Source organism: Chenopodium quinoa, unplaced genomic scaffold, assembly GCF_001683475.1.
Source record: "Chenopodium quinoa cultivar QQ74 unplaced genomic scaffold, ASM168347v1, whole genome shotgun sequence".
NCBI classification, from domain to species: Eukaryota; Viridiplantae; Streptophyta; class Magnoliopsida; order Caryophyllales; family Amaranthaceae; genus Chenopodium; species Chenopodium quinoa.
In genome coordinates this window covers 6,623,519-6,650,786 of record NW_018743574.1, presented here as the reverse complement: position 1 = coordinate 6,650,786, position 27,268 = coordinate 6,623,519, and the positions used below count along the sequence as shown (strand labels likewise).

Sequence of the window (27,268 nt, the reverse complement as noted above, 5' to 3'; positions counted from 1 at the left end):
ACGACTGCCCGAGTTCCTATGCTTCAGCCCCAGGATCAGACTGATCAGCATTGTTGAGCCCCATGGTGGCCTCAACCCCAGCAGCAGAAGAAGCAGGCTTTGCACTCTGCCGAGCCTCCCTTTCCCTCTGTTCAGCCTCCAACTCCATTCTCTCAGCTTCTTCTTCGGCTTCCTCAGCCTTAAGAATTTCAGCTTCGACTGGAGTTGCATACTTCATATGAGGGTCTTCGGGATTCTGGACCCATTCAGCACATTTGGACCAGTCCAGCTTCGGCTCAGCATGAAGGCAGACTCTTCGGCATACTCTGAACCCGTTTCTGAAACCCATTTCATATTCTTCCTGGGTATAGACACGAACTTTGAGTAGAGCCTCAGCATCAGCCAACTTCTTCTGGGTCTCCTCCAAGTCTTCCTTGGATTTCTTCAGCTCATCGGCGAGCTTGGAGGAGGAACCTTTCAGCTCATTCAGCTCCTGCTGAACTTGGTAAGCCTCTGTCTGAGCCTGGGCCATTTCTTCTTTTTTGGCCATCAGCAGATCCTCAGCCTCTTGGAACTTAGCTCTCTGAGCTTCAGCAGCAGCAGCAGCCTCTGAGAGTTGGACGTCCCTGGCCTGGAGCAGCTCTTCAGCAGCCATTCTGCTGGCTTCAAGAGCTTCTAGCCGTTGCTGCACTTCAGCTTGTGCAGCAGCCCCTTCCTGGATTCGGCTCTCAATGGCAGCCTTGAATTTGGAGACGTCCTTTCCATCAGTGGGGGAAAAACTTCCTTCTCCATAGCGTCGCAGAAGGTTTTGAGGGCTTCAGCAGCTTTTTTCTCATATTCCTCACCCTTCTGCTGCTTCTCTTCAGTTGTTGCTTGCTTCAGCTTAGCAAGCTTTAATTCCTCTTCAGCTACCTTCTTGTCGTGCTCGGCAGCGTCTACCCTATCTTGTAGGGTATCTATCAGCTCTACAGTGAGAGTCTGATTGTGCACGAACTGAAAACGGGAGCACAAGTTAAAAAAAATAATATAAAAATAGAGCTGAATTTTAAAGCAAATAAATGTAAGGAAAATCACCTGCATCATCAACAGTTGGTTAGACCTGGCTGGGTCAGGAACTGATCTGCTGGATTCGCCCATCCCAGCAGTGGCCTTCAGCGACCAGATTCTTTCCCTATCTACTTCGGACATGCCAGCAAAATCGCCGAAGTAGGCTGCAGCACCTTCTCGGTTCTGACCCCATATGAGGTCCCAGATGTGATCTGGGATTGGAATTCGGGGGGCCGAGAAACCCATTTCTCCAGATTGCAGAGTCTGGAAGGAAGGAAAGGATGATGACGGAGCTTCTTTAGCTTTGGATGGTTCAGCATCATCCTTCTCAGAAGAGTCAATTACTATGACCTTTTCTTCTTCAGGGGTGAGGACGAAAGCCTTAACCTCTCTTGCAATGTCTGCCGTGAAACCCTCAGCACTGGGCATCACGGCATCCTTATTTTTGTGCTCAGCAGCACTCTCCTGAACTTCTTCTTGGACCCCTCCCTTAGATTTGGGAGTTCTCTGATCCACCTCCATCTCAGGAGGTGGCAAAGGGGTCTTTTGAGGTGATTGGGGTGGTGGCCGGGGAACCCTCGGCGATCCATTGCCTTCCTCGGGTTCCCTTATTTCAACGCCGATGGTCATCGGCCTCCGCTGAAAGTCATGAGGGCCGATGATGGCCATTCTTCGGCGCCTTTTCTGAAGGGGTTGCTCGTCCATGTCTGAGTCTGAAGACTCTTCTTGTATTTGGTCTTCGGGACGAACAGGGGCTTTCCCTTCTCTGTGTCTGTTACTCTCTTCAGACTGTAACAGACAGGGGGGAGGAAGAATATGAGTACAAAAAAAAAAAAAAAAAAAAAAAGAAAGACAAAGTTAAGTCTGAAAGCTCACCGAGGTCTTCAGCAAAGCCTCGTCTTCTTCAGCTGCCCTAGCTGCAGCTTCTTCTTCAGCAGCTCTGGAGGACCCTTCTCCTCCTTCGCAAGCTTTGAGAACCCGTGCAACCTCTTCGGCTGTACGGGCAGCTTCAGCTTCTTCGTCCAGCAGCTGAAACCAGGGGTCTCTCTTCTTCCACCAAGGCTTCTGCCTCTGATACAGAGCAACAACCTCAATTTGGAAGTGGGAAGAGTCTAGATGAACTTTCCTATGCCTCGGTTCAGTGATAGACGGGGCCCGATCAGTTACAACTCGTTCTCGGTTGACGCCAAGACGAGCGTAGTTAATGCCAACATTGGTCTCGTCCCGTTCTGAAAAAGAAAAGGGGAAAGGTCAGTTCAGTTAGGTTGGCACAGCATAAAAAAGCGAAGTGAGGAGAAAAAGAGATAATTAAAAAGCCTCGTCCCCAGCCGAAGAAGCTTACCATCCTTAAACTTTCGGCTGAGGCCAACAGCTGCTAGCATGTTCTCTTGGAAAACATAATGCGTATCGGGGAGCCAAGTCTCCGGGATATGCTGCATTCGGCCGCTGCCCCCCCAGTTCGGCAGCTTGCCGAAGATATTTTGTTGATCAAGGTTTGGATCCGGCCCGTTATCTGCGGGGGGACCTAGACTTCCCATGTCGGGATCAGGCTCAGCAAGGTACCGGGGAGCGCTGAAGACGCAAGGGTGGCCCGGGTCCGTGGGTGCCCTAACCCAAATCCATTGACCTCTCCAGTCCTTGTCTGAAGAGTCGTTCGGCCACATGGTTAGGTACTGGGGCCGAGACTCAATTCGGTACCACCCAGAACCATGACTTCCGTGCCCACTTTGAATATTTGGCACTAGCCGATGAAGCTTTTTGAAGCAGTGCAGGTTCGGCACATACTTGAAGAACTTGCAGACCCATAAGTATGTCATCACCCTTCGGATGCTGGTGGGAGTTAGCTGACATAGGGAGATATTGTAATGGATCAGCAAGTCTCGGACGAATACGTCCAAAGGGAACCTCAGCCCATACTGAAGCTGTCTTGTGTACACCCCCACGTACCCCGGGGGCGGACGATGGATTCTATCGGATGCCACGGGCATTCGGCACCAATACCCATTAGCTTCAAAAATGCCGTAATGCAACTCAATTTGCTCGGCAAACCGATATTGTTCGGCATTCTCCACCCACCATGAGTAGGGGCGGTTCTTTATCATGGCCGAAGCTACTTCGGCATTCTCCCACTCTGAAAACCCGGGGAGGATATCCCAAAGGACAGCGGGAACTTCATCGTCCCGTCCAGAAGCGCTCGGCCCCTCCGTTCTCTGAGGAGGAGCCGAGGAAATTGGGGTCGCCCTAATCCCTTCGGCAGGGTCAGACTCTGGCCTTCGTCCATTCCAGGTCCCAATCCTGTTCCTAGGATCGGGAATTGGCCTTGCTCTTCTTGGAGCACGGGCTCTACCTCTAACTCCTCTTGCCATTGATTATTTCGAAGAAAAAAGTCAAAAAAAAGGGAAGGAGTTCGAATTCGAAGAAAAATAAACTGAAATCAAAGGAATTTACCTTAATCTGAAGCGAAAGTTGCCGATTTACGAGTTCGTAGTGGCAAGTCTCAGTTTCTAAGCTTAATGCTCGGGGAATTTGCGAAGTTTTGATGCGGGTTCTTGGGTTCTCTCGAGAATTCTGGGTTTGTGTTGGTGAATAAGTGAGGAGAAATGACGCGCCTCTGATTATATCTCCAGAAATGGGAATACGGGGAGTCCGCGTTTCAATTTCTCTTAAATACCCCACTAAGTAACCGTTAAACACACGACCTTGTGATTAAACTGCCCATTATCCGTCCAACTTCCACAATCATCCGCCTTAACCGTTGTTATCTCATTAATTACGGTTTAAATTCAAATATTTGGATTAATTAAATCATTCACTTCCCTCCTTTTCTGATTATATCAAACCCGACCCGTCATCCTTCCAAATCGGGTCTGGGGGGCAAGTTGTTTGGGTCCAATTTAGTCCAATTGGGCCTAGGCATTAAATGATCCAATTAAAAGCCCAAGGTCAAGGTTCAACTCTCCAATTGTGCTAAAGTCAAATATCAGCCCTCTCAGCAAGCCAATTGGGCTAAGGCCCAACTTCTCCATGTATGAAGAGGTATAAAAGCCATCAATATTACATTTTTAAGGGAGATTCACATTCATTCACATATTCTCAGAGATACACATTCATTCACATATTCTCATAGATTCCCATACATTCTCATATATTCTCATATACTCAAGAAAAGCCTCAAGCAACTAATTCTCTTGCATAGTGTTCTCTTTCTACACATTGTACTGACTTTAGCATCGGAGGGGCCTTCCTCGGCAACACCCCCGAGGCTAGTTTACGTGTGTTTACTGTGCAGGAAACCTTCGGCCCAACATAACTTGGACCGAATCTAGTGTTCTCCGTTTCAGCGGACCTTCGGCAAGGTCCCATTGTTTTCACCCGAAACACAAACTGATGAGGATAGTCCGTACTAAACAAACCATAAGATTTTTGCCTTAAAGTTATCAAAGTTATTACCCCCCTCCAGTCTGACATGGTCAGATGAATATAAATACTTTAATTTGGATACGGTAACATAAATGAAGATGGGTTCCAATGAAAGATGAAAATAAATGAATAAATAAATAAAGAAAAAAGAATTTATTTTTTTATTTTTTTTAAAAAAGGAGAAAAATAAGAGATGAAATACAAAAAATATCCTATGCAATCGTTGTATATTCATGGACAAACATGTAAAAGATTCTAATGCAAAAAAAAATATTGTACATCTAATATAAAGTTATCTTAAAATGATTAAAAGTTACGGAGTATGTACCTTGTAATGAATGAAATTTACCCTGATATAAATAAAAGCAGTGGGTTTCTGGTGCGGCTGGCCGCACCATGCGGCAGGTTGTCAAATTAGCAAATGACAAAGTAACCCCCAGACAAAGTAACCCCAAGACAAAAGTAACCCCTAACTGACTTAGTAACCCTTGACCAAGTAACCCCTGACTGACCTAGTAACCCCAAGTAACCCGTAACCGACCTGGTAACTCCCGACCTAGTAACCCCAAGTAACCCTAACCGACTTGGTAACCCCTAACCGACCTAGTAACCCCAAGTAACCCCTAATCGACCTAGTAACCCCTAACCGACTTAGTAACCCGTAGTAACCCCTAACCGACCTAGTAACCCCAAGTAACCCCTGGTCGCCGACCTAGTAACCCGAAGTAACCCCTAACCGACCTAGTAACCCCCTACCTAGTAACCCCAAGTAACCCCTGACCCCGACCTAGTAACCCCTAACCGAACCACCTAGTAACCCCTAAACGGATCTAGTAACCCCTTACCCACCACCAACAAAAAACTACCACCAACAACCACCACCAACAAACCAATACTAACCTAAACGCCTTGCCACTAGCCCCTAACCCACAAATAAACTCCGATCCAACCAAACCATTAAAAAAAAAACAAATCAAACAAATACCTTAAAATTTTAACAATGGTTTCGAATATCAATTCAAATATGGCTAAAAAGGCCAAATTTGACCATGAAAATTCTAGATCTAGAGTTTTCATGGCTGAATTTGGCCTTAAAAACTTTGAACTTGTTTTCCGACGACGGAGTCACCAAACCACCACTACCCTCCTAGTGAAACCACTATTTCCGACAAACGAACCATCGACAAACAAACCATGAAGACGACTATTGATGACGATTGCGAAATTTGTGTTACGTTCTCTGAGAAAATGAGATGAAGGTTCTGGTTTGAAGAAGAAAAAAAGAGGAGAGAGAAAGAGAATAGAGAGAAAGAATTTTTAAAAAACAAAAAAAATTGTGGTTTGTGAAATAAAAGTTATTTATGCTATATTGATAAAAGTTTATCAAAAAAGTCTAAAAGTTACCTTAATTGATAAGTTCAATAAAAAGTTATCTCGATGTACAATAATATTATTGTACATGTACATCGGATATATAAAAAGTTTTTGATATTCATGACGTTGTAGATAAATTAAGTTTTAAAATTCTTTAGTTCTTTTTTATTTAATTAAATTTCCTAAATTCTCTAATTTTTTGTGTAGGGTTCATACTTCATAGTCACATCACTCACATGGTGTAATCGTTAATAAGTATGTGAAAAATCTTTAAGATGAATTGTATAGAAAAATCTCTCAGATATTTTATTGATGGACACGCCCAAATTAAAACCTTAATATGTACTCCGTATATGAGGCGAGCATATTGCCAAAGAGTGCTTACCTCAATAGAACAGTCCAACATAACTTCTTGTGTTTGCTTCGTATTAATGTCACAGTCCAAGGATTGTCCTGGAAACATGCATATGAAAAAGACAATCATAAAAATTACAGTTAAATCATAAATATAAAACACGTACTCCATAATTATTTTCTACAAGTAATAAATGCGTGCCCTGCTCAAGGTACTAGTACCTATGGAGTAATAAATTTAAGTACGGAGTACCTTGAATTTCTCTAAACATATTACTGTAAAAGTTAAAAGTTTACAACTTAAAATGAAAAAATCAAAATTACTGATTGACCTTAGCTTGTGCAGCTCTTCATCATAACACGTTAAACTTATGGATAAATGCCTTGATAGAGTAAGAGATTTGAAATTTTCATTGAGAACAACTACACAAAGTTACTAACTCAACTGATTTAAATTTGTGAACCAATTTAAACATGGAAGATAAGCAGAGAAATATTTTTGAAAGTGATGTACACATGTACGCGTATTGAAAACAATAAAGTATCATATGAGGAAATCGCTCAATTTTTGCCATCTTGCCAGATTTTTAAGGCCCAAAAAATAGAAATATGAACATTTCTTTTAGGAATTGAAATATAAGCAATTAGTACGGAGTATTATGTATTTGATACAGTTGCTTATATTTCCTTAATTGCCTAAAAAAATGCTTATTTTCCATTTTTTACTTTTCTTTTCTTTTAGTATAAAATCTTGCTTTTATTTTCAGCTCCTGTCTTCAACGTCAAGCAAACATCATTACGGAGTATTTAGGGCCCATTAACTATGCTCTATTAGGATAACAATTTACTTTACGTCATTCACTTTCTACCTTACATATTGTATTTCACGATTTCAATCTAACTCTGCTATCCAATATATATACAAATGTTATTTTTATTGTTTGATTGGTATAACGCAATATATTGCATACTACTCCGTAATAAATAGGTTTGTTTCCCTTAAAAAGTGCAATAAAATTGTTTGATTGAACTTGGGTAGTAGAACTTCCACTTATCTCGCGGTCTTACTTTAAACTTCATCTGAAATTTAAATGTTTTCTTATCAACTAAACACTTACAATTCACACATGTTTTTGCTACCTATAAATCTCTAGTATCTATACATTTATATCACCCAAACAAATACTTACATAACTGATGAAATAATCGATACGAACAATTAGGTCATGTAAAGTCACATTATCAAATAAAAATCACTACAACAAAAGAAATATAACAAAGGAAAGTGGATTAACTAGAAAGAATCAAATTTAAAAAAAAAAAAATACATACCTTAAACAAAAGATGAGGGGAATCATCTCAAGATTAGCGTCTTAAAATTAATCCATTACTAATCGTTTATAATTAATTTTCGCAACAATAAATTTACGAAGATTTGAGAGAAGAAGAAAAAAAAAAGGAAAGAGAGAGAAAGGTGTAGAAGAAAGATAGTTGAAGTGGGTAAGACTGGTAGTTAATATAATTTCAAGTATGTTATCAAGGCATTATGGCGGGCGATTAAGAGAATAATTATTAAGAGAAGAAATTGATTTGATTTTGTATTTCATAAGAATGGTAGGTTGCATTTGCACATGGCTTCTTATAATTGGAGCCTCCTTATCCAGGGCAACCTTGGTCCCACCTTTTGCAATCCAATTCTTGTTGTTATACCGACACTACAAAACATTATATGTTGCTGTAATACAATTATACATATACTATAATACGAGATTACTAGTACATACAATAATACAATCATTGTGTCTGTCAAAAAAAAAAAAAAAAAAAAAAAAACAATCATTGTGGGTGAGCTCGGAATTGTACAATTTGTAAGTTAAAGAGAAATGTTAATTAGTCAGAGTGTCGGACTTGGTTAAATTTACCTTAAAAAATATTGTGACGAATACAAGAAAGACTAATGAAATACATTTTAAATAGTAAAATTAAAATCCGTGTTTATGTAATTCACTGTGTAAGCAACATTTTTACTAGCAATTGCAAATGAGTGGAATTTTTATTTCTCACACAAATAAGATTAGGCACAATACTCCCAAAACAAAGATGAAAGAGGCTTCGAAAATAAGACCAATTTATAAATCATAGCTCAAACATATTGTTGTTTTAAAGAATACTACAAGAAGGGGGGGTTGAATTGTAGTATGAGAGATTAGCCAAACTTTTTGCGGAATTAAAATTAAGTTAGCTAAAGGAACTGAAAGATTAACTAAAGGAACTAAAGAATGCAAGAGAGATTTTACGTGGAAAACTCCTTGGCCCTAACAAGGAGAAAAACCACGACCACTTGGGATTTTGGGAAAAGAATCTTCACTATAATAGGGCAAATGATCCTATTACAAGTTAACGACTCAAACTCAAGTTCCTCTACGAACTTGAGACCCTGAGGAACAAGTCACCCAACTTGTTACTCTTCTCTACTCTTTCTCTGTTCTCACTTCTATGTTCTCTCTTCTCTTTCTCTTCTCTTTCTCACTTCTCTTTCTCATACACAAACGTTCACTCGAACTTCCCCATTCCCCAAATTACAACTCGAAAAGTAAACAAACTCTAGTATAAGAACATTAAGAGCACTCTAATGAACTTGTGTGGAATTGACAGTTGACTCAATTTGAAGCTTGAAAACTTATGTGAGCAAGGGTGAGTTTTTCCATCAGATTTCAATGACTATTTATAGAGCAATAAACGCATTGGAAAAACCTCTTTGTGCAGCAAATCCATCACGCCACTACTCATACCCACTAAGAAGATCATGTCCCTTGAATTAAGGAACCATGAACTCCTCAATGTGCAAAATCATGACTGAAAAAGAATATGGGAGAGTAGGCCGCAAGTTTTGGAAAACATGGGAGATTTTATTTTGTTAAAGATATTTTCCAAAAATCAGAAAAAGGAATAAAATAAAATCTTTTTAATTTGAGAAAAAGATAAACGTTTAAATGATAACAGTTTTCCTAAAAACTAGCATGCACATATTTTATCTTTTAGACCAATTCCACACATATTTTTCGAGTGCCAATTAATCTCTTATACTTACATAAATCCTAGAATATAAAATATATTTTATTCTTCATGTTCTCTGATGAGGCTTCTATTTCGAGGCTTCTGTTCCTTGGGAGGAACTTCTCTTCTCTTGATGAGGCTTCTTCTCTGAAGCTTCTGTTCCCTGAGGGAACCATCTCTTCTCTAGTCTTCATTTCTGAAGCGCCAGTTCCTGTGAGGGAACTCTTCTATTTGGATAGCTCTGCTTCTGGCCTTCTTGTTCCTCATGGTATTTTTACAAGACACTTCATTCTCCTAGTCTTTGTAACTGAGTACACACTTAAACAATCAAGCACTTATTAGTTTGTAAGTAAGTGCGGTTGTGTCATCATCAAAATCAATTAGTCCAACACATATGAAATATGAAGTAACAAATAATATGTTGGATTGTTTGTATAGAGCAAATTGATTCATCAAATTTGTTAAAATGCATCAAATTGATTTAAGGCATATTTTAACAATTTTAATGGACTGCATTATAAATAAACAAATTCCAAGCTGGGTATATTTGAATCTTGGGCTTTCTAAGCGCATTTAATTGGATAAAACTTCTCATTGATCATTTTTTGGGCCTACCAATCAAAAAGATAACTGGACATCTTTAAGCACAAATCTCCAAGATTAAGCAAAAATTAAAACATGCATGAAAGTAAATGACAATTTAAGCCACTGTATCGACAATAGACACTTCTAGCCCAATATCCTATTGTGAGGTTTTTGGCTATATGTATTATGCATACAACAAACAATATAAATGTTTTAATTTCATTACTCAATAAATGTATTTGTTTTGATTTTTCAATTATTTCAAGATTCATCTAATAAATTTATCTAAAAGTACAAAGAAACCAATTACAAAGAAATTTATAGTGTTTAGTGAGTATTTCAGCTTTCAACTTGGGTACAAGTCACACAACGCGTGCAACCGATAGCCCAGTCCACTAACATCATAATTTCAATGGGCTTAAAGGGATTGTTTTATGGGCTCCAGTGGGGCATAGAAGGGCTAAATTGAGCCATAACTACATTGGAGTCCAACAACTTCACAATAGGCATGACATTCACACACCTAGGTACTTTATACTGGTCAATAGATGCTCCTCTTGATATTGCATAGTCCATCAACTTCTCAAATGTTCCCTTCTTCACTACTCGTATCTCAAGTGCCCCAATTGACCGATCATCAGCGCGAATCTGTCGGTATACCGAGTTAAGGGCTTGCTCTATTGCTAGAGCGCATTGACCCAACACCTCATGATCTAACCCACTCGAGGTGTCATTAGTTAAAAGCTCCCAATAAATGACATAATGTCCCGGTATAGTTTTGGTGTCTGCATAACTTGTGTAGTCAACAACTCTTGTATTGAAGGGTTTAAGCAAAGTTGATGCACTCTCAACTGCATTTTGCAACTCGAATTCATCTGTCTTATCCATGTCGATACTAAGTAGAACATTCTTCCTCCTAATAAACCTTAATTGTGGAGTTGAGTTGTGGAACCCTGTCACGTATAGCACGTCCCCAACTTTGTACCTATAATTTCAAAAGTAGTAGGTATAGAAATTATAAACAATATGTTGCCAAAAAAATAAAAATAACATCCTGAAAAGACTACCATTATCATTATACTATCCAACAGTATCAATACCAACAAATACCTATACAATCCTGCTTGTGTGGTGACTACAATCTCATACTCCTTTCCGACCTCCACGTCAGCCAAGTCGACGATTTGATTAGCCGCGTTATCAAGTGGGATAAACTCAAAAAATGATGTGTTAGGCAATATAGTATAGGACACTTCCAAGGGGGCACACATTGGGTTTAAGTTAGGTCCAAAGAAACACTCCGAGGAAATGTACCTATTACTAACCTTATGTAGGCCACCACTATAGTAATCCAATGTAGGTATATGTTGAGCCATGGAACCCGTCACAATCACGTCTAAGTACTTTGTATTTGGCCAAATCCTTTTAATTATCCCTTCCCAATTATCATCCTTACATGCATGGACAATGAATTCCGCAAGTTCCGGGTCAGGCCTCATGATTTTACTCATACAAGTCCGTATGCCCAAGTTAGTGATTATCGAGCTTAGGGTTCCAGTGTTGATGTCGTGACAAAGGTCAGTAAAGTGGACTTGGAGGAAGCGGATGGCCCGGAGGAGGCCGGATGCAAAGGCGGCTCCTATGCGGAGCACCTCGTGGCGATTGTATAGCCCACATAACATTTGTGTGTACATAGACTGGAAATAGTCGAGGCAAACTATCGCCTCATGAGGGCTAGTATTAATGTTATAAGGGTCATCATAATGTTGGTTCTTAAGGTAGTTGTTTTTGTAGTAGCTTGTGAGAACTGATTGAACCAATAGACCTCCTGGAGTTTTTGTTTCCGGCCTAATGAATTTGAAGTAAAGGACTTTTCCTTTGTCAAGATCTGACATAAATCTGTTAATGCAAATTCAACCAAATAAATAACTATATATGATCAAAAGTTTTTTTATATACAAAGTTTACATAATGAAGTTGGTGTACCGTTTTTTTTTTTTTTTTTTTAAATTTTATTTTATTTTATTTCATCTAAGCTTGTATTTTGACGTAATCATAATTTTTACGGTTCCTGCTGAACAATAAAGGTTACCAACTTACTGATTCATAATAGGCATGATTGCATGAACATGCTGGAATACAACAACCGACGTTCCATCTCCTCAGAAGTCATTGGTATCAGTTTTTTCTCTCCTGCTGAAGTACCCGAGCTACAGTAATAACCAAGTATTTATTATGTATTAGTAAAAAAATTAAGTCAAAGATATAGTGATATTAAGGAAAATGTTATACTAGCCCTTAGGGCTACATATAAGCATTAAATTTACACTTGAAGATTGTTAAAAGTCAAGAAATCATCAAAATATAAACACTAATAACACTGATTTACGCGTGTTTTTAATTATGAATTCCTAATTTTATACAATTTTCAACAGTATATTTAATGCTTATATATAGCCCTTAGGGCTACATATAACATTACCCTAATATTAATAGTGTAAAATCCAAGCGATGCATTTAATAAATGGAAAGAGTAAAAAAAATAAAATTACTGAAAATTATAAACAATATGGTGTGAGAAGGAAAATATTGTAAAATGTGTGTGCCAAAAATAAATAAAGTTAAAGATGATAGACTAATAGTGCACTTGTAAAGTTGTTAAAAATGTAAAATAAAAATTAACAAATCCAAGCAATGAGAACTGTTTAAGTTACTCCGTACTTCATATGTAAACACAGAGTAAATAGAAAACAATTATAAGAGAATTACCTAGTGAAATCTCCCCCCTTCAAAAAAAAAAAAAAGAAAAAAGAATTACCTAGTGAAAAATTCAGTGATTGGTTGGGCACAAAGAATAGGGGAGAAATCCCCATTAACAATACGTTGGATATCAGGTTGAATATCCTCGTATGTCACCACTGGAACATTGCTCTTAAATGTCTTAACATCAACACACCCCTTCATCCCATGTCGTTTCAAGTACTCGGTGTTGGCGTTTTGGCTCAAAATATGAGCCAAAACCTTCCTTTGCTCCTCCTCACACTTGCTCGTCACCTCCTCAATGAATTCCAACACCGCCGTGTCTTTTTCTATCCTCGCTGCCATTGTCTGTAGTATCAATGTTATGGAAGCTCTTGTTGTTGTTTGGGTTGCAAATGGGAGACTGGAAAGAGAAGTTTATAAAGCCAGCTAGGCCACGCAGAATACGCTAGGCAAAACAATGTCATGATACACGTTGATAAGACATAATTGATAATTTTAACATCCATGAGTATCATGACCAATCATTTAACAATTTATGGATAACCTAACTAATTTTTAAGTAAAACTCCATTCGCTTTTTATGATGATGTTTCTCAAGTCAAGACAGCACATCAATTGATATAAAGTTTTTCTAGGATCACAATAAATTAAACTACTTAACTTGTTATTGATCAAGTTTATAAACTTATACCCTTTTTTTTTTAGGGAATTGATGAGTTATCCATAAACAAGGAAGTAATATTTGAAAATAAAGAGGACTTTTAATACATTTCTTGCGTGAAGTTTTGAAAGGCTTAACACTGTGTAATGTGGTGGTTGTTCAGTTTGATTTGCAAGTAACACAAAGATATGAAGACTACTCCATATTAATCTTTCCCCGATCAATACTCAAATAGGATTTACTTGTCTTAATCTATTAATGCATAATAAATGCTTGTCTCCTCAACTAAACGATAATTCTAAATAAACTATATTTTATTTTATCTTCAAATCTCCAATAATGAATAATTTACTACTAACATCGACTATGTATGTATACATAAGCTAATAAAATCTACAAAGATATCATAGCTTAAATATAATTCTACTCTAATAAAAACCTATCTTAATTCTTAATAAATGTATGTAACAACCTGAAAGATAAAACTCATAACAACTAACAAAGACAAATATTCAGGGACTGCATAGGTAAGTTTAGTATGCATATTCTTTAAATCTTAGTTCATGACCTTCATGTAACTCGTTCAAAGCAGAGGTTAGAGTTGTGCTAATACGGTTTGGTGTTAGCAAAGTGGTAAGAAGATTCTAATTAATTAGCTACAAGTTCAATTGGATAATCAAGCTATTAACGATATGAGATATAATCAATATCGAAAAGTATACGTATGATAAAATTTCATGATATTACACAAGGCAGGGAATAAGTTGCTAGTTCATATAACAAATATGAGATATAAACATACAATCAATATAGAAAAGTATATGTGTATGATAAAATTTCATGATACTACACCGTGTAGGGAATTAGTTGCTAGTTCATAACAAATACTTTGTTAAATTTATGGAATATATATATATATATATATATATATATATATATATATATATATATATATATATATATATATATATAATATAATCTTAACAATTACAATTAAGTTTAATTATTTATTTCCTTTTTCTCTCAAAAAGGTTACTAGTAATGAATAATTTGTGAATTGCAGAATTGGCCAATGTAAAATTCATAATATTGCAAGTACTTTCTTAGGGAAAGTATTGTAAGTACTTTGAGAAAGAGGAAGTATAAGAATTTTCTACTTTCAAAACCATGTTTTAAATTAATTTATTCACTTTTTTGTTTTTTTTGGTAATGCTATATGCTACCCTAAGGGTTACATATAAGCATTTAATATATTTTTTTTTTAGTTTTTTATTTTATTTTAATAGTACTTCCCTTTTTAATATTAAATTGGGAATTTATCAACAATTCACGAGTAAATCGAATAAATGTTTATTTATTTATTTATTTTAAAAAGATTGGATTCTAATGATTGTAATTCTCAAAACCATCATGCTAAATATTCTTGGAATTCTTTATCACGACTGAAAATGAAATTAAAAAAAAAATACAATTTATTTTTGAAAAAACAGATAATTAAACACAATGTACTACCGGCCACCGTGTACAACTCATACAAGTCAAACAACGTGGTGCTATGCAGCTATTAATAGCCGAATGTCCGCTAACAAACCAACCGTTACATTTTTATGGGCTCCAATGGGGCATAGAAGGGCTAAATTGGGCCGTTACTGCATTAGAGTCCAGCAACTCCACAATAGGCATGACATTCACACACCTAGGCACTACTGGTTGATAGATGCTCCTCTTGATATTGCATAGTCCATCAACTTCTCAAATGTTCCATTCTTCACTACTCGAATCTCAAGCGGACCAACTGATCGGTCAGCAACCCGACATTGTCGATATACCGAGTTAAGGGCCTCCTCAATGGCTAAACAGCATTGGCCCAATACCTCATGATCCAGCCCAATAGTGGTCTCATTAGTTAAAAGCTCCCAATAAATGACGTAATGTCCCGGTATAGTTTTGGTATCTGCATAGCTTGTGTACTCAACAACTCTTGTGTTAAAAGGTTTGAGCAAAGCTGATGCACTCTCTATCGCATTTAACAACTCTGATTCATCCGTCTTATCCGAGGCAATACGAATTGGATGATCGAAGCATACCAGCAATTTCAAATCCACCAGTCGGGTACGAAGACAGGGGAGAAGGTTTCCTCCTAATGAACTTGAATTGTGAGGTTGAGTTATAGAACCCCGTCACTTGTAGCACATCCCCAACTTGGTACCTGTACAAGTAACTTGAAATAATTAGCAGATAAATAACTCAAAAGATTTTTATTTACATTATTAATCAGAAGTACTAAAATCAATTACCTGTACAATCCTGAATGGGTGGTGACTACAACCTCATACTCCTTTCCGACTTCTACATCAGCCAGGTTTACCAGTTGAGTGGCCGAGCTGTCCCCAAGTGGGATGAACTCAAAATATGCCATATTAGGCATTATAGTGTAGGAAACTTCCGAGGGGGCACACATTGGGTTTAAGTTGAGTCCAAAGTAACACTCCGAGGAACCGTACATAATACATACCTTAGGTAACTCACCACTATAATAGTCCAATGTAGGTATATATTGAGCCATTGTACCCGTCACAATCACTTCTAAGTATTTTGTATTGGGCCAAATCTTTTTTATTATCCCTTCCCAATTCTTACCTTCACATGTATGGATAATAAATTCCGCAAGCTGGGGGTCAGGCCTCATGATCTTACTCATGCAGGCTCGTAGGTCCGAATCAGTGATAGTTGAGCTTAGAGTGCCAGTTTTGATATCGTGGCAAAGGTTGTGGAAGTGATTTTGGAGGAAACGGATGGCCCGGAGGAGGCCAGAAGCAAAGACGGCTCCTATATGGAGGACCTCATGACGGTCATAAAGGCCACATAACATTTGGGTGTACATGGACTGGAAAGAGTCGAGGCAAAGTACCGCCTCATAAGGGCTAGTTTTAACGTTATAAAGATCATAAGGCCGGTTTCTAAAGTAGCTACTTTTGTAGTAGCAAGTGAGAAGTGGATGAGCCACAAGACCTCCTGGAGTTTTTGTTTCTGCTTTGATGAATTGGAAGTACATGCCTTTTCCTTTGTCTAGGCCTGGCATATATCTGTTATACAAATTTAACCAAATAAATAAATAAATATATATATTAGTGTATGTTGTGAATTGTTTCAAAAAAAAAGTGTATGTTGTGAATTTGCATTCTAGAAGTCGCTAGGGCTAATGAATTTTCTAGCTAGCTAGTATTTCGACTTTGTCATATTATTATGGTTAATCGCTACCTAAAACGCTATTAATTAAGAATATCAACTTACTGGTTCATAATAGGTGTGCAAAAGCTTGAAAACAGCAACCTCCTTTCAATCTCTTCAGAAGTCATTGGTATTAGTTTTCCCTTTCCTGCTGAAGTTCCCGAACTACAATAATAACCAAATAAGTTAATTAGTTTAAGTTTTGAGTGCGAGTAATTATAGCTTTGTCATAGGCTAGTAAGTAGGGGTGGTTTTGGGTTGGGTGGGTCATTGCGGAAAAGGTGGTGTGGTGCAATTATAAATGTTGTAATAGTGGGTCAAAACGATCAAATTCCGATTAAATTTGTTGATACAACATAAAAGTATAGGGAAGAAAGTAATTATAGCTTTGTCAAAGATGAAATTAAGTATAGAAGAGAAAGTAATTATGGGAAATTTCTTGTTTCTCATGGTGAGAAACAAGACATTTTCGTGAATAAATCAACAACTATTTCATCATTGTGGCCCCACAATTAAATAAAGTTAAATTAAGTTGTAGATTTATTTACGAAAATGCCATGTGAGAAACAAAATTAGTTTCTCACCATAAGAAATTGGGGCATCCTCAGTAATTATAGCTTTGTCAAAGATGAAATTACCTAGTAAGAAATTCAATGATTGGTTGGACACAAAGAATAGGCGAGAAATTCCCATTAGCAATTCGTTGAATATCAGGTTGAATATCTTCGTAAGTTACCACCGGAATCTTCTTCTTGAATGTCTCAACGTCGACACACCCCTTCATCCCATGTCGTTTCAAGTACTCGGTGTCGGCGTTTTGGCTCAAAATATGAGCCAAAACCTTCCTTTGCTCCTCTTCACACTTGCTCGTCACCCCCTCAATGAATTCCAACGCAGCCACATATTTGTCTTTCCTCGCCATCGTCGATCGTTGTAAAAATGTTGTAAGTTTGTGATAGTAGCTTAATTAATTTAGAAGCTGTTGTTGTTGTTTTGGTTGAAAATGGGAGATTGGAAAGAGGATATTATATTGCAGATACTTTGGAAGTAATATGAACGGGGCAAAGTAGGCAAAAGAAGGTCGTGGTACACGTTTGAAGTTAATCTATAAACCATGCATTTTTCTTTCATGATTGTTAATTCACCTTTTGCATTGAGTGTGCTACTACTTTATTAGGAAATCACTTTGTTGCGGGGTCATTTTCTCATTGTGATGTGCAGATTGGCATCTTATTACTCGTATTTTTTTTTTCTTTTTAAATGCATTAACAAATGCATACCAGATACCACTAATAATAAGTTGTCAATGGTGTAAGATAATAATAATAATAATAATAATAATAATAATAATAATAATAATAATAAATAAATAAATAAATAAATAAATTTTAAAAAAATTGCCATGTGACACGTATTTAACTCCTTTTTTTTTAATGCATTAGTTTGATCGGAACATTTGACGAGATGTAACTTTAACCATTAATATTTTTAATTTTCTATTAGTAAAAATTATAACAAAATTGTATTATAAAACTACTAATCAAATGATACATTATATAATATGTGAATACTGAATAGTACAAAAGTCAAAGTGATGGAGTATTAGTATGAGCTCTCTCTCTAGTCTCTAAACAGCAACGGAATAAAAAGTACTTGTAGTTTTGGACTTGGGCATGCCTTCATGTCATGATCTGTCAAAATATTTTTGTTTTTGTTTATAAACAAGAAATATAGTAGCAGTGCCGGATCTAGGATTTTTGAACTGGTGAGTCACCATCAATAATTGTTCACTTGTTTCAATCCAAAACTTATTTTATATATATATATATATCACCAAAATGATTTCAATCCAGAAATAGGACATAAAAATCCATACTACAATAGTACTTAAAAATTCAATCAAGTCGAAAGTATGTACTCCAAATAATTAACATGTTACAAACAAATAGTACTATAAAATTAGTACATTAAATTAACTTTATATTTTTTACTTAATTCATAAGCTTTGTAGGAAAATATTAAAATTGGTTGCGAAAATATAGTATAAATAGAAACAAGAATTATTAAAAAAAATTATACGGAGTTCAAAAAAAAAATAGTGAGATAACTTAAAAGACTTGTTATTAAATATAACAGGTCTTTTTAATGAAAAAAGAAAGGAGTGTGACGAACAATAGCAGCAAAGAGACCACCTATTTATAATAGGCGGTCTCTTTGATAATTTTTTTTTTAAAAAACAATTATTTTTTTTTGGCTGGTGAGTCACGTGACTCACCATGCACCTACATAGATACGCCCCTGTATAGTAGTGTTCAAGCCTTCAACCATGAAGCTCTAATGTTGCTGAATTTACAATCTTGTCCATAAATCACTAACGAAAATGATTTTATACCCTTATATTAACATTTTTTTTATATAGAATATTAACTTGTATAATTTCTCATTATATTCTGTAAGAACTAAATCAGTAGATATATTAGTATTTAGGCACATAATAATTGAATAGCGCTAAAACAGTAGTACCAAGCAATATGTTAAGATAACGACATTTTGGAATTCTGAGTGATACATCACTGAAAATGAAAGAAAATTAACAACAGAGTAATTTATTTTCTGTAAAAACAGATAATTAAACACAATGTACACCTGTCACCGGGTACAAGTCAAACAACGTGCTACAATACTGCTATCTATAGCCCAGTGTCCGCTAACAAACTAACAGATACATTTTAATGGGCTTAAACGGGACCTCTTTGTGGGCTCCAATGAGGCATAGAAGGGCTGAAATGGGCTGAAACTACTCTGGAGTCCAGTAACTCAATAATGGGCTTAACATTAACACATCTAGGTGCTTTGTACTGGTTAATAGATGCTCCTCTTGATATTGCATAGTCCATCAACTCCTCAAATGTTCCATTCTTCACCACTCGGATCTCAAGTGGCCCAATTGAACGGTCCGAAACCCGACATTGTCGGTAAACCGAGTTAAGGGCCTCCTCAATGGCTAGACAACACTGGCCCAATACCTCATGATCCGGCCCATTTGTAGGATCTTTTGTTAAAAGCTCCCAATAAAGGACATAATGTCCTGGTATAGACTTGGTGTCCGCATAGCTTGTGTACTCAACAACGCTTGTGTTGAAGGGTTTGAGCAAAGCTGAAGCGCTTTCAATCGCGCTTTGCAACTCTGACTCGTCGGTTTTATCCGAATCGATACTGAGTAGAACGTTCTTCCTCCTAACAAACTTGAATTGCGGTGCTGAGTTGTAGAACCCTGTCACGTATAGCACATCCCCAACTTGGTACCTATACATAAGGTAGAAATTGAAAATTAGAAATACTAATTAGAACTTTGCAAGTAGTAAAATCTACTAAATAAACTAACTAAGCAAACAATAGTTTTATTATCAATTACCTGTACAATCCTGAGTGTGTGGTGACTACAAGCTCATACTCCTTTCCGACCTCCACATCGGCCAAGTTTACAAGCTGAGAGCCCGAGTTGTCGTCGAGTGGGATGAACTCGAAATACGCCATATTAGGTAATATAGTGTAGGAAACCTCTGAGGGGGCACACATTGGGTTCAAGTTAAGTCCAAAGAAACACTCCGAGGAAGCATACATAGTACATGCCTTAGGTAGGCCACCACTATAATAATCCAATGTAGGTATATATTGGGCCATGGCACCCGTCACAATCACTTCCAAGTACTTTGTATTAGGCCAAATCCTCTTTATTATCCCTTCCCAATTCTCACCCTCACATGCATGGATAATGAACTCCGCAAGTTCCGGGTCGGGCCTCATGATCTTACTCATGCAAGCCCGCAGGCCCGAGTTAGTGATCATTGAGCTAAGGGTTCCATTGGCTATATCGTGGCAAAGGTCGTGGAAGTGGACTTGGAGGAAACGGATGGCTCGGAGGAGGCCGGAGGCAAACACTGCTCCCACACGGAGCACCTCGTGGCGCTCGTATAGGCCACATAACATTTGGGTGTACATGGACTGGAAAGAGTCGGGGCAAAGTATCGCCTCGTTAGGACTAGTATAGACGTTGTAAGGATCGTAAGGCCGGTTCTTGAAGTGGCTACTTTTGTAGTAGCTTGTGAGAACTGGACGAGCCACTAGGCCTCCTGGAGTTTTTGTTTCGGACTTGATGAATAAGAAGTAGAGGCCTTTTCCTTTGTCTAGACCTGGCATGTATCTGTTGATACAAATTAATCAAATAATTATGGTCAGTTTTGCATTTAATTTGTATTATATAAATTATAAAAGGCTGAATGAATGAATGAATATTGATTTTTAATACAATAGTTGTAGACAAATTAAAGGACGTATACATTATAAAAGTATACATTTGTGTGTAATTTTATTGGACATATCACGTCTTATCTAACTATATATGTATGTAAATACCAAATATTATTGATAAGGAAAAACAAAAGCAAACAACAAAGAAAAAAGCGTAGTTCTATATCTCAAGTATGGTGTAAAATAGCATTTATCTGTAGTCTCTTTTCGTAAAACACAAGATAAAAAAGTTTAAAGAACAAAGGATATATTTTTAGCTAATTTCAGAGGCGTGTTCTTTAATTAATGCAATATATTGAAATAGCAAATTTCTATTAGTAGTAAATGTATGATTTTTTAATAAAGTTGTGTAGTAGTATATATAATCAAAATTATTATTTAAGTGAATGAATAAATTTGTCCATATTTGAGTAGTGGAGGAAATTAAAAGGACTTACTGGTTCATAACAGGCATGAGAAGGCTGTAAAGCAGTTGCCTCCTATCCATCTCCTCAGCAGTTGTTGGCATCAATTTTCTCTCTCCTGCTGAAGTTCCAGAGCTGCAATAATCACCCAATTAATCTCTAATTACGGAGTAATTATTTGGATGATTAAACATCAAATACTTGGTAATTATATTAATACACTTTTTTTTTCTTCTGTCGTAGGTTATTTCATTTAAGTTGGTCAATTTCGACCAGAATTTATCTGTTCTTAATCATTGACTACGTTCAATAAAGGTATTGAAAGTCAAATCACCACATATTTTGACTTTACATTACATTAATGAGCATGAGTGTATCAAAATATCATACTCTTCTGTATGTATGTAACGTACTCAAAATTAAATTTGTCTTTCTTTTTTGTTAGTGAACTTTTATTAGACAATCATTTTAGAAAATACGCGTAAAAATTTCTATACTAGTAGTAAAAATTTTCGAATATGTGTTATTAAATCAATTAAAGAATGTTTGTTACCTAGTAAGAAATTCGGTGATTGGTTGGGCGCAAAGAATAGGAGAAAAATCCCCATTAGCAATACGTTGGATATCAGGCTGAATATCCTCGTACGTCACCACTGGAACCTTATTCTTAAAAGTCTCAATATCAACACACCCTTTCATCCCATAACGTTTCAAGTACTCGGTGTCGGCGTTTCGGCTCAAAATATGAGCCAAAACCTCCCTTTGCACCTCCTCACATTGGCTCGTCACCTCCTCAATGAATTGCAACGCAGCCAAATCTTTCTCTCTTCTCGCCATTGTTTATCGTCGTAAAGATAATGTTGTAAGAAAAAACAAATTTAATAAAACAAATTTAATGTAACAAAAATATTGCAGAAAGCTGAGTTTTTTTTTTAGCCAAGTAAATTGGGAAGTTTTTGTGAATATTGGTTGAAGTGAGTATGATAGAATGAAAAGAGCAAAGGAGTTTATATAGGGCAAAAAAGCTACAACGTAGGATAAAAGACGTCATGGTAGACGTAAAAAGTTGCCACAAGGAAGAGGGACAAGTAAACTTGTTACTTGTGAATTGTGACTCTTGACTAAAATACGTATGTACTAATTCCATTTTTAATTACAGTGACATCCATTTTTAATTTTTTTGATTGGTCGTTGATATTAGATATATAATCAATTAATCATAATAATAGTTGTCATAATAGTAGACAATGGAGATTTTGGACTCCAATAAGCCCAAATGATATGATATTGATTGTTTTTTTTTTTCCTGCATGTTTAAATCATTTTTTTTTGTTAAGCTATTCTAGCCGTCCTTCAAATAAAATAACTCCGTACTAGCAAAATTATTAAATAAAACTGTAATTATAGATTTTGATTATATTTTTAAAATTCCAATTTTTGTCATTTTTGTGTGTTGTTGTCTTTTGGACAACTTAATTATATTTTGGGCTTGTTTGTAAATGTTTATCTGACTTTTAAGATGTGATTATGCAACTTAAGAAAAGTTAATTTTGGCTTTAATTGTATGAGTATTGACTAATGTAATGTTTACTATACATCTTAGAAAATTCAACGTGTAAAATTTCAAAGTCTTACTAATTTTACAGCATCAACAAAAACTACTACGTTTGAAATTTAACAACCAAAGATCATTAGTCATTATCCAATGTTTAATTTTTTTTCATTGACTGAATTTATATAGATCCAAAACCTTATTATTTTATGTTTAATGGTACTATTTGTGTAGCATGCATGATTAAGTAATTGTTAATTGTCTAGATAAGAATCTTCTATAAATTCCAAAATTCAAATCCTTGACCTTATGCATTGAGTGTACTACTAAAATTTACAACACTTTTGTTTTTTTTCGATATCCGTGATAATATTCTCGAAGAGATGATGAATATCTTTGTTTCTCCATATTATTTTATGCAAAGATTGTAGGGCTAAGAGGGGGACATAAGGGCCCACTAGGCCTAAGGTTAAGGGGACATGTGGGACCGTTGAAGGGGTCAAGTCAGTTGATTTTGTCGGGCATTCGAGTTGAACGGACCACGAAGCTTTCAAAGGATAAGAGTTGGGGAAACCTCAGAAGAGGCTGCTGACCAACGACAACGATGGCCTGCCGGCGGAAACGGCACAAAAGACAGGCATTGTATTGGTACCATTTTGCTACCTCGAGCTCTTTGTGTATTTTGTACATTACAACCCTTTGTTTTGAGTTGTGACTTTTCTATTCTTACGTGAGTCGTTCGCCATTTTAGGTAAATACACTACAAAGCTATCCATTTGTGATTTTATTGTTACATAATTAATTAAAATTAATTAAAATGTATGTACAACAAGTATTTTTTGATAGAGAATATCCATAGAATATTCTTATCTTAGGTTTAGGATATATTTTGTATAAGATTATCTTTGATTCTTTACATATCTTATGTTACCTAATATGATTAGGTTTCTCATTGTAACCCTATAAATGTGTAAAAAAAGCCTTTTAAATTTGTCATCTTCTATTTACATACAGATTATATGTTTAATCTCATTCGACGAATTAAATATGCATTTATTATAAATTCTTTAAACGATCATGTTTTATTGTTATTTCACGTTGTATGTCATTATTTAGAAGCTCATAATATTATTTAAGAGATAAAGTAACACTTATCAATAATAGCATTGCAATAACAACGATTCATCAACTAGTGTTATTTAAGTAAAATTTAGATTAACTCAACTTAGTTACATAAATGCTTATCGGTGGTAAAAAAAAGTTACATATATAATTAACCATTAGAACAAACTCACTATTGGAAAGATTTGTTTATAATAATTCCATTTATTTGTTAAATACGTCACATATAATCTTTATTGAACAATATTAACACAAAATTACAAGTAATTCTCTTCCACATCAATAATACAAATGAAAACTAGTCATATTTGACAAATAAAATTTAAAACTTATCTATAATCTAATTAAAAATTATTAGGATGTTTCTACAACGGTCGTTTGAAATATGACTACCTTATTATTTTAATGATAAATAATATGAGCGATTTATTTTTTCACACTATAAATTGGACACAATTAGTATTATAATTTCTACAATGCAAATATAATTTTTGAAAATTTTAATTTACCATAAAATAAATATTTTTCGAGAAACTATATATTAACTGTAAAAATTACGTAAATAAAACTAAAAATTTGATAAATTAAAAAAATGTTGATAATAATATTTTATAGCAAAAATAGAGTAATATAATTAATTACGTGGATAAAAATAAGTTAAGTATGAACTATATAATCATTAAAATACTATAATAGTCATATTGCAAACGACCACTATAGAATTTTCAATATCGTAAATGTTTACTAATGCTTGTCAATTACTCCATAGTCTAGCTAGTTGATTAAAACCTTAATTCAAATGTATTATAAATAAAATCGAATATCGTCTATAACCTTCTTATTGGTTTGCATGCCAATTGATAGAAAGCGTGGTAGCCGTGGTTGTATCACTTGTATGTAGCTCTACATACATCTGGGTAAAATACTAAAATGTATGGAACTTATTGTGTTTTTATCTTGTTATTAAATATTAATTATTAGGTGATACTTTATATGCTTTTATAAAACCTATTGCACTTTGCACATTTGCATGTAGAACTATAGGTAAATAATTAAGCAGGTGTATGATCTATTTTGTGCCAAGGCGACTCCCATACCAAACAAAAAGACATGTAAATTAAATTATTTCTACCTTTTTTTTTTTGGGAGTGACTGATAGATAAGGGCAAAGCAAAGTTGCATGTAATTGCATGTAGCTAGCGGTGGGATTTTTCAAACCGAACCGTGAAACCGTCCGTTACCGAACCGAACCATCACGGACCGAACCGTTTATAACCCGCTAATTTTAAACCGAAAACCGAACTGAACCGTATAATGTCAAACCGAAACCGAACCAAACCAATTAATGTTAACCCGTTACGAACCGTAAACCAATAACAAACCAAACCGTTTATAAACCGAAGCCGTTTGAACCGATTAATGTTAACCCGCTAATTGTTTAAACCGAACCGTTTATAAACCGAAACCGTTTAAACCGTAGGAAAAAACCGTTTAAATCGAACCATTTACAACCCGCTAACCGTTTAAACCGAACTGTTATAACCCATTAAACCGTTTAAACCGAACTATTTTCAAACCGCAACCCGTTTAAACCGATCCGATTACAAACTATTTAAACCGAACCGTTTACAACCCGTTCCATTCAAATTGAACTATTTACAGCCTTTAACAATTTGTTAGAATTCCACGAAATATATTTGATGTTTAATGTAATTTAAATATACAATTTTTTTTACATATAATTACTGATTTAAATTAAATTTTTTTGCTATTATAAATTTAAAATTATATTCTTGTATAACTAAATTAGGAGTTATAAATTAAATAAAAAAATGAAAAAATTTGGCCACCCACCCAATCCAACAACCCTCCACCCACCCACCACTGTAACCCACCCTAACACCACCCCCGCCGTCACCCCAGACCCACCCTAACACTACCCCCCACCCACCACCGTTACCGTAACCCACCCCCACCCCACCAACGTCAACCCAGACCCACCCTAACACCACCCCCGCACCCACCATAATTACCGTAACCCACCCCACCCCACCACCCACCGTAAATAAAAAAACCCAGACCCAAACCTTACCCCACCCCATCCACCACCGTCACCGTAAATAATAAAAACCCAGACCCATACCCCACCCCACCTACCACCATCACCGTAACGTACCCCACCCCACCCCTTTAACAAACCCCACCCCACCCCACCCACCACCGTCACTGTAAAAAAAAAAATAATAAAAATACCAGACCCAACCCAACCACACCCACCACCGTCACCGTAACACACCCCACCCCACCCCATACAAAAAAATCGAAAAAAATCCAAACCCACCGTAACCCCACCCCACCCACCCCCATGAAACCCAACATCCTCGAAACCCCCCAACTCACTCTAATTGCTCACCCACCATAAAACTCCCTCCCTCCCTCGAAAAATCCTCCCTCCCCACCCACTCGAAAATTCCTCCCTCCCCACCCACCCGAACCCAGTCTAACCGCCGCCGCACCCACTCTAACTCGGCCCCCTCCGTTGCCCACAACTTGAAAAAAAATTAAAAAGAAAAACAAAAAATAAAAAAAGGAAGAACGAAAACACCTTATATATTAATCCTGAATTTGGCCTCGAATTTGGTTTTAAAAGGCTAAATTCGATCATGAAACAACTAGATCAAGAGTTTCGTGGTCGAATTTGACCATAAAAACCGTCGTGCGTGGTGCCGGTGGACGGAGACGGAGAAACGAGATGGAAGAAAGGAGAACATAGACGGAAGAAGGGAGAAGAAGGAAGAAGGAAGAGGAGATGAGAGAGAAAACGAGAGAGCAGTGAGCATATTAGCAGCCATGGCTTCAAAAAATTGATAATATAACAGAAGAGGATTAAGAAAACGAAAGAGAAATCAAAAAGAGTACTAAAGAGACGATGGTAAGAGTGATCTGATTGGTGGAAAAGAAAACACACGGATCGTGAATTGGAATGTGTGCGATAATAGGCCGTTAGATGACATGCAAATCAATGGCTGATATTTAATATAAGACGGTGACACGGATCATGGGATAATGGATTTGGATAGTATGTTTTTTTTTATTCATAGCTACATACTAATAAAAACACTACTGTACTCTTAATAAATAATATTTAATGTATATTAGTTATATGTATATCAGTATATGTAATAAATAATAATGTGTGGTACGATTGGTATCATACTATCATTGGTATGTATAGATAATCGATAAATGTATCTGATTATTAAAACTTAAAACAGTTGATGATCGATCTAATTGAATACTTCTACTTCCCCACCCGTTTTCTTTAACTTGCAAGTTACAACATATATATGTTGCAGCCTTGTAGGCACGTAATCTTAAAAGGTGATTAGAGAGGGTAAGACAACAAAG

The 27,268-nt window shown here is 36.3% G+C and overlaps 2 protein-coding genes and 2 pseudogenes across 3 annotated transcripts in view; all 4 read right to left on the bottom strand.

The window, feature by feature from the left end:
* Window positions 1-7,846, bottom strand: part of LOC110682373 (RNA-binding protein MEX3B-like) — a 9,911-nt gene extending 2,065 nt beyond the window's left edge. The window contains exons 1-2 of the mRNA XM_021858704.1: window positions 7,507-7,846; window positions 6,206-6,273 (exon numbers count right to left, since the gene is read on the bottom strand). The gene's annotated coding sequence lies outside the window, so the exon portion shown is untranslated. The remainder of the gene's footprint in view (window positions 1-6,205; window positions 6,274-7,506) is intronic.
* Window positions 7,847-10,062: 2,216 nt separating this feature from the next.
* On the bottom strand, window positions 10,063-13,294 carry LOC110682370 (annotated as a pseudogene).
* A 1,278-nt stretch (window positions 13,295-14,572) lies between these two features.
* On the bottom strand, window positions 14,573-17,788 carry LOC110682369 (annotated as a pseudogene).
* A 1,181-nt stretch (window positions 17,789-18,969) lies between these two features.
* Window positions 18,970-22,644, bottom strand: LOC110682368 (probable indole-3-acetic acid-amido synthetase GH3.1). 2 transcript variants are annotated; one of them, XM_021858702.1, is made up of 4 exons: window positions 21,740-22,644; window positions 21,220-21,321; window positions 19,887-20,660; window positions 18,970-19,777 (listed from the first exon to the last, which is right to left on the bottom strand). In XM_021858702.1, exons 1-4 carry the CDS (start codon window positions 22,021-22,023, stop codon window positions 19,210-19,212), a joined length of 1,728 nt encoding a protein of 575 aa, XP_021714394.1. In that variant the 5' UTR covers window positions 22,024-22,644; the 3' UTR covers window positions 18,970-19,209. The 2 variants fall into 2 exon arrangements, with proteins under 2 accessions (XP_021714394.1, XP_021714393.1); XM_021858701.1 differs by having other exon boundaries at window positions 19,887-20,675; window positions 21,740-22,023.
* Window positions 22,645-27,268: the final 4,624 nt, after the last annotated feature.

Coding starts and splice junctions, on each gene's coding strand:
- LOC110682368 (XM_021858701.1), bottom strand. CDS start 22,023: ATGGCGAGAAGAGAGAAAGATTTGGCTGCGTTGCAATTCATTGAGGAG. Junction 20,676..21,219: donor CTCATGCCTGTTATGAACCA/GTAAGTCCTTTT, acceptor TTGTATCAACAG/ATACATGCCAGGTCTAGACA. Junction 19,778..19,886: donor ACACACTCAGGATTGTACAG/GTAATTGATAAT, acceptor CCTTATGTATAG/GTACCAAGTTGGGGATGTGC.